The sequence below is a fragment of the Salvia hispanica genome, chromosome 1 (assembly GCF_023119035.1).
Source record: "Salvia hispanica cultivar TCC Black 2014 chromosome 1, UniMelb_Shisp_WGS_1.0, whole genome shotgun sequence".
Taxonomy (NCBI): Eukaryota; Viridiplantae; Streptophyta; class Magnoliopsida; order Lamiales; family Lamiaceae; genus Salvia; species Salvia hispanica.
In genome coordinates, this window is record NC_062965.1 from 5,960,580 (window position 1) to 5,972,715 (window position 12,136).

The 12,136-nt window shown below is 31.9% G+C and overlaps 2 protein-coding genes across 3 annotated transcripts; both read right to left on the minus strand.

Moving 5' to 3' along the window:
- Positions 1-4,442: 4,442 nt before the first annotated feature.
- LOC125206225 (2-methylbutanal oxime monooxygenase-like) lies at positions 4,443-5,362 on the minus strand. Its single transcript, XM_048105512.1, has 2 exons — positions 4,904-5,362; positions 4,443-4,818 (listed from the first exon to the last, which is right to left on the minus strand). The coding sequence occupies exons 1-2, from the start codon at positions 5,090-5,092 to the stop codon at positions 4,693-4,695; spliced, it is 315 nt and encodes a 104-aa protein (XP_047961469.1). The 5' UTR covers positions 5,093-5,362; the 3' UTR covers positions 4,443-4,692.
- A 575-nt stretch (positions 5,363-5,937) lies between these two features.
- Positions 5,938-7,543, minus strand: LOC125201697. Of its 2 annotated transcripts, none has more exons than XM_048099911.1 (3): positions 7,421-7,543; positions 6,500-6,579; positions 5,938-6,409 (listed from the first exon to the last, which is right to left on the minus strand). In XM_048099911.1, exons 2-3 carry the CDS (start codon positions 6,516-6,518, stop codon positions 6,084-6,086), a joined length of 345 nt encoding a protein of 114 aa, XP_047955868.1. In that variant the 5' UTR covers positions 6,519-6,579; positions 7,421-7,543; the 3' UTR covers positions 5,938-6,083. The 2 variants fall into 2 exon arrangements, with proteins under 2 accessions (XP_047955868.1, XP_047955869.1); XM_048099912.1 differs by having other exon boundaries at positions 7,319-7,505.
- Positions 7,544-12,136: the final 4,593 nt, after the last annotated feature.

Genomic DNA, 12,136 nt, shown 5'->3' on the forward strand with positions numbered 1-12,136 from the left:
CAGGACCAGTTTTGGCCTTTACTCTTTAAATAACAAATCATATTAGGGCTAATTTTATAAATAACAAACCATATCAGAGACGGAATAATAAGAAAATAGTTCATACTTTTCAGAGATAGTCGCGATTTTATCTAGTAGACACGACTCATACAAAAAATAAAATATAACCAAGTATTATAATCCGTTGATAATTAAATTTGCGCTATAGCTAGTGGATATGTATAAGCAGTTCGCAATCTTATCCAGTAGACACCACTCAAACAAAAACTAAAAAATGTAACAGTTCCTTTTCTATTCTTCTCTCCCCATAATCACTAAACTCTAAACATGCCAACAAACTCATACAGCCGGACCCACCAGCGCTATCGTTCATCGGCAATCTGAAGTCTACACCAGTTAATTTGACAATCGGTCTCTGCCACCTCTCCAACGAGTAGCTAGAGCCTCGTCATGTCCCTCAAACTAGGATTCCTCCTTGGTCCAAATGGATTTACCTTATTTTTACCAAAAATTTATATATGTGATCACGGTTGCAAGCGGTATTGTATGGGCTGATAGTATGAGACAGCTCATCTGAAAGGAAAAACTGGCGACCGCTCGCCTGACATACGTGTGGTGCATATTGCACGCTCAGCCACTGAGATGGTGTCATTGCCGACATACCTTGGAATGCGAGCATTTGAACATATTATCAACTGATTTAAAAAAAGTTAATTATAGACATCTAATTTATTTATGAACAATTAAAACAAAAAGCAACTGCTAAAAATCACAACGATCCATACTTAAGTCAGCCCCTTAATCGGTAAAACATTATACTCCTTGTGAGATATATTTAAGTAAATCCTACACATTTAGAAAGTTTTTATCAATTATTTTCTCACCCCATTTGTTAGTGTATTGGTTGTAGCATACATTGAATAAATTAATCATGCACATTTTCTCACCTCCTACCACTATGTATTTGGAAAAAGGATTTTCTCACCCCATTTGTTAGCGTATTCTTTGTGGAATACAATGAGTAAATTAATCATGCATATTTGGGGAAGTTTTTATAAGTGTTTTTCCACCTCATCAATATTTCTATATATTTGAAAATGGGAAATGCTATGTGGCCACATTATGACTGGCCACACAAGGATATAATAGTAATTAAATTTCTAAAATATTAAATATATTAAGTTCAGTTTTGAGTGCTTTAGTATTTTTACTTAATTGTCCTTTTTATAGTATGCATTTACTTATCCAATCACTATTGAATAACTACAAATCTTTAATGCATTTATTCATCCTTACTTCTTCGCCGGAGAATAAAAAAAAATGGCTTCTCCACTGGTCTATTATAACATATCCTTCAAGAGTATGCAAATTTCCCACCTTTTATTCCTTTTCTCATTTCTTCTAAATTTTAGTTTATCTAGCCTATCTCAATTATAAAAAAGTGAATATTTCATCACTATATAGACTCAAGTAAAAATTTTGATTGAACAATTATATTGTTAAATATTTGTCTTAATATATCATAGTAGAATTTAACGAACAATTTTGAATACGGTGAGTCATATATTTAATAAAACAACTTAACAATATTAACTAATGACACTCATTATATACTTATATAACAATCATAATTCGTATAATTTTTAATGTTGTATCATTAATGAAAGTTAAAAAATTAAGCATTAAACCATCAATGAATAAAAAAACAAAAAAAACAAATGAGGTTTTAAATTTTATAAATTTTGTAGAATTGAAAATATGAATAATATTTTTAACATATTAAAATTAAATTAAATATATAAAATAAAACAAATAATACTAAATGTGCATTAAACGATGAAGATGTTCATGTAAGATTCTTACACAAGGTACGTAGTATTTCATTTTTCCTTCATTATATATCAATAGTTAGTATTAATAGATTTATTTGAATAATTGATTGTTTCAATTGATTTTGGACTAAATTGAACAATTAAAGGTGCCGATTGATTAGTTGTTATTATTATTGGTATAGTTATGGTTGTTTTTATCTTATAATATAGTCATCTAGTTTAATATGATTTCTAACTATATTAAATATGGTATCATAATAAATATATGTATTATTAGATCAATATTAAAATAGTTACTATTATATGATAATAATTATTAATTAATTCAATACTTCAAAAACAATTAACATCCTTCCAATCTCAAGCTGCCATGGGACACATATAGTGCAAAATAATAATGTTGTTAAGCAAAACATTAGTAGGCATTGTAGGTAAATTTTTCGTAGATTGCATTGTATACTGTGTATTTTGCATTATAAAATTTATTTTTACATTATAGATATAGACGGTATATAATGCAAAATAAATTATCAATAATGAGAAATAAACTATCTATAATATAAATTGTAAGCGAATTTCCACGGATTGCATTATAACTAATTTGCATTGTACACTATTTATTTGCATTATATTTCCAATCTCAGGTGGAAATATCATTAATCCTTGATTCAATTTTTGTGATTGTAAATTTCAATATATTATAGTAGTATTAAATTCAATTGTATATGATATTGTATTATTGAGTTTGTTTATAACAATAATATTCCTTGCTTTGTAGGACCTTATTGTATCATTTGTACCTTTAAATGACAATTCATATTGTACAATTTACTACTACTAGTTACTGCTACATCCATCTAATACTATTAGAATTTTTTTTTCTCATCCCAAATTACTTGTACTATTTCTATTTTACTAAGAATTAATTAAATATTTTCTTATTAAGTGTCCTGCACAAATTTATTTTAAAGATGTCAATTAATCTCCATCCATCAATTTCATAAGTACTTCTATTCGCGGGGCGGACTAAAATAGAAAAACGGAACTCCTATTCGCAGACGGAGAGAGTACTATATTATTTAATAATAATATATTTTCAATATACCATATTACACTTTTAATATTGGAACAATCATTCCTCAAAACATTTGAATTAATTTTATATAAAATAATTTTATAGTATAATGTTACATTTATTTTATTTATAAGTTATTTAAATATTAATGTTAAATATAATATAGTTTAAATTATTTCATTTGTAAGTGAATCTAAATACCAATTATAGAATTTTAATATCATGAATATATTTATATTCTAATTTAAAAGTAGTTATATATAAAAAAATTAAATAATACTCCCTCCGTCCCACTTTAGGAGTCCCGGTTGAGTTCGGCACGGGTTTTAAGAAATGTAAAGGAAAGTTGGTGAAAAAAAATAGTGGAATGTGAGTCCTACTTATATATATATTTAGTTTTATAATAAAATATGAGTGGGAAAAGATGAGCAGAGTGTGGGACCTATTACCAATTATGGAATATTCCAACCGGGACTCTTAAAGTTGGACATTAAAAAATGGTAAACCGGGACTCCTAAAGTAGGACGGAGGGAGTAATATATTAAAACATAAATAAAAGTACAAAGAAAAGAGAAAAACCCGAAAGAAATAGTATGACACAAAGGAAACGTACATATACACAATTCAATATTTCCAAGATTATTTATTATTAATTGTACTCTACCCCCTATTTATGCACAAGGTTAAAACAATTTAGAAAAATGATACTTTCAAGATGACCTAACTTCAACTAAATTAGCATTAAATGTACAGATTTTTATTAATATTTTATTTTTATGGCCGGCCACATTATGGCCATTTAGCATCACTCTTTGGAAATAGGCTTCCCACACGAGGGAAACTTGTTGATTAGTACTCCCTCCGTCCCATAAAAGTTGAGACAAAACTTTTGGGCACGGAGATTAAGAATTTATATTAAATAAATATGAGAGATGAAAAAAAGTAGGAAAGATAAGAGAGAGTAAAGTAAATGATGGAATAAAATAAGAGTGATTAGATGTTTTGTCTTTAGTTAAAAAAGGAAATGACTCAACTTTATTGGGACGGACTAAAAAGGAATACGACTCAATTTTTATGGGACGGAGGGAGTACTATATAGAAAGTTATGACTATTTAATACAAAATGACTGTCTAGTTGGACCAATATATCTAAGGGATAACTAAAAGTCATTAAGGTTCAAAAACCCGTTCACTTCTGACCACAAGTAAACAAAATCATATAGTACTATTATAGCTAGTTATAACTTTTGCATAATAATCGAAATATTTCACAGGGTTTAGAACATTTTAGAGCCTAATTTATAATAAGTAGATAGTCTATAAAGATCTATGCAATCACAAGCTTGGGAAGGTGGCGAAGAGCATTCTTCTTATGCATTGTGATTCCGGGCAAAACCTCAAAATCGATATCCGCTTCCTTCATTCCAACTGGCAATTCCCAATCAAATTTGCACACAAAATTTGCCAATGCAAGTTCCATCTCAGCCATAGCCATTCTGATCCCCGGACACCTTCTCCCGAATACAAAAGGGATCAACTCCGGAGGCTGGCCCCTCGGATCAAGGTCAGACTCCAAAAACCTCTCTGGCAAGAACTCATCCTCGTTTTCCCACATTGCTGGATCTCTTGCAATAGCCCAAGCATTGACATACACCGTACTTCCACCTTCGATTTCATAACCATTTACACTACATTTCTTGGTCGTCTCTAGTAGTACTAAAAGTGGAGCCGGTGGATACAAGCTCAAACTCTCCTTCACAACTGCCCTTAAATACGGAAGTTTCTCTATGTCTTTTTATCGATCAAATATTTCTTTCCGGCTAACTGCCTTATCTCCGCTTGCAATTTCTTCATCAACAAAGGCTTCTTCACCAACACTGCCATCGCCCACACGAACGCAGCTGAAACATTCTACAAACAAGGCTACAATAGTCATAATATGTTCACTCAAATTAACTAACCAAATACAATATTCATTACATTAACATATATATACCATAAGTAGTGCTTTGACGTGGTCCAATGTAAGCTCAAACGACGTCGTTCCATTTTCTTTAATCCGTAGCAATACATCAATGATGTCTCCCTCCATAGATTTCGGCCTATTCGGATCCATATGCTCTTCAATTAGTTCTTCATAGAAAGAATCCATGTCATGAAAATTCTTGCCAAACTTTTTATTCATACCAAGCAGTCTATCAATCCATCGTGTGATTTCATGATCTCTTTCACGGCATCTGCAGAGGAAATCACAGCGACTGGCCGGAGTCCGAGCTTGAGGGACATGACGGGGCCGTACTTGTTGGAGAGGCGGCGGATGTACGTGTGCGGAGATCGGTCGTCGATCCGGTGCAGAATCCCGATGAATGGCAGCCCCCGTGGCCCCGGTGGGTTTGGTGGCATGTTTATATATTTGTGCTTGGAAGTAGAAGTTGTGGCTCCAAAAATGGGAAGGATAACAAATCATGTGGATTAGTCACCCTAAAATCAAACTATCTCGAGATAACGAATTAGTCACCATAAACTAGTATCATGAAATTAAGACTTTCTTAACTACCACCTCTGCTGCCAAAACCAAGCCGTGGAGCATAATAAAGGCGGTGAATGCGCCACAAGGTCAGCTGCTGCTGGACCATGTAGTAGATGATGAGCTCATGCATCACCCTGGACACGAAAAAATGGAGGCAATTATAGCGGCCAAAGGGGGCCATCTACGACCCATGACACACGTCGAGAAATTCAATACGGGCGCGTACACAAAAGGCTTCAAAAGTTTCAAGACAATGATGTTCCATCTCCTGCTTCAGAAGTCCTGCAGCGACGCCGACAGATAGGACTCGTCGAACTGCAGTTCCAGCTCTATTCTGATTCAAAACAAAATTCTTATGCATCTAAAATTGGTTTATTGTGACTTAGTTTTTTTAATAAAACGTTTAAAAAAAATTATTATACTTTGTTAACAAATCTAGTACACAAGCAGTCTCCACAATTTTCAATCAAGAATAATAACAAATTAAATTGACACATCCAGATTTCAATTTAGTACTACTACCATATAAGGTCACAATCTTTACATATCACCAAAAGTTCTCATATTTCCGGTAACCAAAAGTAACAAATTACATATCACCAAAAGCTTCCCTACAACGCAGCCAATACTTGGTTACAAAGATTGCTTATTCCTGACGCTGCCCCCTCTCCTTGAGAACACGCAAGACATATGCAGGTTTCACAGAATCAGGCAGCCCCATAAACAGATCTAGCCGTGCCGGATTTCCTCCAAGAGTCTCACAAACAACGAATTTGTCAGTGAGTGAAAGATCGGGAATATTACCCAAGAGATTGAACAACTCCCTTCTCGTTTTGCTTAAATCAACCTCATGTCCAATCCGAGTGAACAAATGTAGCAGTGTAACATTTGTATCCTCATGCATTTTACCAAGTAATGCAATAACACCTGCCATCCCTTCAAGAGGCCTACTATACCCCGTATCGTTGCTATCTATTTTTAAATTACAGCAATAAGTACACATCATTGTATCAGTTAAAAAAATACTAACTTTTTACAAGATTAATGAGTAGAGTCACTAACCTTCGGTCACATTACTCATGTCTTAAGTGCGGTTTGAAGCTCAGGCCTCAGCTAGAAAAGTGCGTAAAACCGATAACAAGCTGTAGCTCAAATCAGTAAGAAAAGCAAATGTTAAGTCACTGCTTGAAGATAAAACACACAGCAGTAACTACTTGAAGGACTAATAAAAACGAAACCACAGCACAATACATGAAGTGAGCTAGATCAGAACACAACACACATCAAGCAAATGATCAAAATGGGAAATAATCAATCTAATTGAAGTTATACTATCCATGAAAATGAAAATAAATGCGCCACAAACAAGCAAGAACAAGATATGAACCTTGAAAAGCTCCACTCATATTGCCTAAAAGCCAATGTATCTTCACTAAAGCAACACAACAACACTAAACATAAAAATGAAAATCCATGAGCCTCCTGTAAACACAGTAATCTCTAAAACAATACATCTAGATGTATTCTCACAAGAAAAAACAGAATGATCAGTAAAAACAACAAATCATCCAACAAGCAATAACACAATAATGGCCCTAAACAGTTTAACCAAAAAGCTGAAAACAAACTTCTACTAGTGTATTTCACCAGAAAAAAATAAAATAAAATAAAATAATAATATTAGGTTAATTTAAACCCTCTTCGCAACTTTTCCAACATTCAACATTTAAAATAGCCCTGTTTCGTTTCTGCATTCTATAAAAATATAACACAATTGCTGAAAGCAAACCTCAATCAGTTTCATATTATCCCATATTAAGCGTAAATCAAATCAATAAAATCCTAATTAGAAGATTTGAGAAATTGGCGCTGACACAAAACCTAGGGGAAAATGCGAAGAGGCTTGAATCTGTATGGTAAACCCTGAGATCTCCTGCAATAGCTATTTTCCCAACTAAATTTTGCCAAACAGAAAGCAATTACCTTAGCCTCTAGGTAGTAGCTTCTCTCGCGGTAACTGCAAAAGAGCGTGAACGTGAAGAGTGAGGGATATTTTAGGAGATGCTAAAATCTTATTACGAGTGATTTGAAATAAAATGAGTACCAAACATACACTTATTATAAATTAGGCTCTAAAATATTCTAAACCCCGTGAAATATTTCAATTATTATGCAAAAGTTATAACTAGCTATAATAGTACTATATGATTTTGTTTACTCGTGGTCAGAAGAAGTGAATGGGTTTTTTTAACTTTAATGACTTTTAGTTATCCCTTAGATATATTGGTCCAACTAGACAATCATTTTGTATTAAATAGTCATAATTTTCTATATAGTACTAAATCAACAAGTTTCCATTGTGTGTGGGAAGCCTATTTCTAAATACATAGATATATGATGAGGTGGAAAATACTTATAAAAACTTCCCCAAATATGCATGATTAATTTATTCATTGTATTCCACAAAGAATGCGCTAACAAATGGGGTGAGAAAATCCTATTTCCAAATACATAGCGATAAGAGGTGGGAAAATGTGCATTATTAATTTATTCAATGTATGCTACAACCAATACACTAACAAATGGGGTGAGAAAATAATTGATAAAAACTTTCTAAATGTATAGGATTTACTTAAATATATCTCACAAGAAGTATAATGTTTTACCGATTAAGGGGCCGACTTAAGTATGGATCGTTGTGATTTTTAGCAGTTGCCTTTTGTTTTAATTGTTCATCAATAAATTAGATGTCTATAATTAACTTTTTCTTTTATCAGTTGATAATGCTCAAATGCTCGCATTCCAAGGTATGTCGGCAATGACACCATCTCAGTGGTTGAGCGTGCAACATGCACCACACGTATGTCAGGCGAGCGGTCGCCAGTTTTTCCTTTCACATGAACTGTCTCATAGTGTCAGCCCATACAACACCGCTCGCAACTGTGATCACATATATAAATTTTTGGTAAAAATAAGGTAAAATCATCTGAACCAAGGCGGAATCCTAGCTTGAGGGACATGACGGGGCTCTAGCTACTTGTTGGAGAGGTGGCGGAGACCGAATATCAAATTAACTGGTGTAGACTGTAGATTGCCGATGAACGATAGCGATGGTAAGTCCGGCTGTATGAGTTTGTTGGCATGTTTAGATTTTCGTGATTATGGGGAGAGAAGGATAGAAAAAGAACTGTCACATTTTTTAGTTTTTGTTTGAGTGGTGTCTACTGGATAAGATCGCGAACTGCATATACACATGCACTAGCTATAACACAAATTTAATTACAACGAATTATAATACTTGGTTATATTTTAGTTTTTGTATGAGTCGTGTCTACTAGATAAGATCGCGAACTACATATACACTGTACACATACACAAACTATAATGCAAATTTAATTATCAACGAATTATTATACATGTTATGTGTATAACTATAACGTTGAATTAATTGTACACATGTGATAGAGAAATCAAACTTCATCTTAAACCAACAAATTGAAATGGACGAAAAATTTAAAATGTACACAGTATATATCATTCACAATTCAGGAACTCGTGACACTTGATGTAGAATCAATTTGGTTGCTATATGTACTAGAGTGTATGCCAAAATGAATACACTAACAAATAGGGTGAGAAAATAATTTATACTAGTACTACAAACTTTCCGGATGTGTAGGATTTACTTAAGTACTACAGTACTATATCTTACTCCACAAATTAAGTAGTACGTCGTAGTATTTTTTTTTTTTTCCTATTCAGGGCCAACTTAAGTATGAGTCATTATGAATTTTGACACATGTTTATTTTTTAATTGATTTTCATAAATAAAATCTTGTTTTGAAAATGCTCACATTTCGGGAGTGTCAGCAATGCCAATGGCACCATCTAAGTGGCTAAGACGTGTGTTTGGCTTGCGGCTGCTAATTTTCCCTCTCAAGTGTGCGGACGTGCGGTGTGCTGTCTCATCCCGCTCGCCTCTATTCGCAACCGTCTCACATATATTAAGTTCTTCTAAAAACAAAGGTACATTATTATAGGCAAATATAGACTTATTAAATGCATCTATCTCTGAAAAATATGAACTATTTTCTTATTATTCCGTCTCTGATATAGTTTGTTATTTATAAAAAAAGCCCTAATATGATTTATCATTTATAATGTATACCTTTTCAGTTTCACTGCTCCGCTCTTCTATTTTGCTGTCTCTAACTAGAATTCTTCATCTTTATTAGCTCTTGATTATTTGCGGGGGTGTTTGGTTGAGTCATAAGCGTCTTGTTTTCCGAAGCCTAATACTCCCTCCGTCCCACAAAGATTGTCCCATTTTTCCATTTCGGTCCGTCCTACAAAGTTTGTCTCATTTCACTTTTACCATTTTTTGGTGGTGGACCTCATATTTCACCAATCCATTCCTACTCACATTTTATTATAAAACTAATACTTTAAAAGTAGGACTCTTTTTCAATTCACTTTTCATTATATTTCTAAAACTCGTGCCGGATCAAAGTGAGATTATCTTTGTGGGACGGAGAGAGTAATATTCTAAGCCTACCTAATGATAATAGTACTAAGAAAAAAACATATTTAAGTTATTGAATAATTAGCCAAATATACATCTTCACGAGAAAGGAGTGTTGCATCATATGATTACAATTAATAGATTGCCTTAGTCTGATACGATATTTATGGTTTTCTTTATATAATCTATCAAGTGAATTTATTTTATTTTTAATAATCTAGACATGTCGTGCTCAAACAAAATTGTCGTTTCTCTCTGGAGCTAGCATAAAAATTTTTGGGACAACAAATCATGCAAATTAGCCTGAGCGTGGTATTTCTTCTCTATAGACTTGAAGGAAAATAGATACTCATGATCAGCCTCCACCAGTTTGAAAATTTTTTATAGACTGATTTGACTAATGCCACACACAGTCTTCATTTAGTGAAGAGGCAAAGGTCATAAGAGCATCTCAAACAATTTAAACTAAACTCAAATTCATTTTAGTGTAAATATAACATCAAATATGATTTTACTCCAACCATTTATACCAAACTCAAACTTAAAAGAATATTCTCTATATTATGCATTTTTTATTCACAAAATTTGAAAAACTTTTAGGTTTTTGTTTAGTGTAAACCTAAAGATAGGTATTTTTTTCTCAAAAAGCAAAAATGAGATTGGTTTTTGAGTACTACTATTAAAGAGCATCTTCAACCATTGCACTAAACTCAAAGCTATTTTAGTGTAAATGTCACACTAAATATTGATTTTGCTCCAACCATTTACACTAAACTCAAACCTAAAAGAATATTCCTCACACACTAACTTTTTATACTTTTCAATCATACCAATATATTTCATCTAAATTATACACTAACCCCATGACACTTTGTCAATATCTTAATTAAATTAAATAATAATATAAGATTTATTAATTAATATAACTAAATATGAAATCTATTATTTATTAAATAATAAATTATAAAATTTTAAAAAAATAAAAAATACTATAAAAAAATATTACAATGTACACATAAAATAACTAAAACTCAAAATTAAAATTCATTTTAAAATACCACAAGTACATAAACATACTACGACGTACACATAAAATAACTAAAACTCAATGTTCGAACAATATTAATGTACGTATAGTATTTAATTACTAATGTTTAACTATTTTCTGTTATATTTAATAACATATTTGGTTTGAATAATATTAATGTACGTATAGTATTTAATTAACAAATAAAATAATTGATTCCGTAAATCTATATGTACCGCTAAGTTATTAATCTATCTAATAAAATTCTGCAAAAATATTGATTCCATATTTATATGTACCGATAAATTATTAATATATCTAAGAAAATTTGATTATGTATTGAAAAGTAACGACTCTAAGTAAAATAATAGATTTTTTATAATTATGTTGAATAATATAATGATAATAATATGGGCCAGCCAACTATTTAATAACTAATCAAATATAAATAAGATTGGATTAGGTTATTATTTCACGCTTCTTCTTCCTCGCGCCGCTAAAATGTGTCTGTAAGTTTTTCAATCTTCTGTATTTTAACTTTTCTATCTTCTCTTCTTCTATATTTTAATTTTTCTATCTTCTATTCTTCTATTTTGATAAATATAAATTGATTTGGACTTGAATGCAATAACTCAAACTATGAAAAGCGTTTTTGGTATACTTCTAGTGCAAACCAAAAGATAGGTATTTTTTCTTTAAAAATCTATAATGGGATTGGTTTTGCAGTACCATTGGAGGTGTTTTTCTACTGCATTTTAGGTTTTGCAGTACTGTTGGAGATGGTCTAAGGAGAAAAAATATAGATCTAGTTTACTTAAAGTTGAGTTACTGACATGTACATTTATCTAGGCAATAGTTTAAATAACTACACATTGATACGAGTAAACACGTTACGGAGAATAATGGCTAGAAATCGCCAGATTAAAGACGTCTGTTCGCAGAAGGAATTCCATCGAGCAACCAATGAACAACGACAAGAAAAGTAAAATATAATAAAAGATAATTGTATTTCTTCAATGAATAATTCAAGAGATAACAAAAACTCCTATTTATAATACCCCTAATAAAAGTTGACCTCTTCAAAAGTCAATCAATTAACCTTAAATAAAAATGATCACTAGTGCTAGGATTTGTATGTTGTGGCTCCAAA

Bases quoted from the DNA above. Each gene is read 5' to 3' on its own strand.
- LOC125206225 (XM_048105512.1), bottom strand. From the start codon at position 5,092: ATGAATAAAAAGTTTGGCAAGAATTTTCATGACATGGATTCTTTCTAT. The intron at 4,819-4,903 runs GTATATATATGT...CCTTGTTTGTAG, and splicing joins ACGTCAAAGCACTACTTATG to AATGTTTCAGCTGCGTTCGT.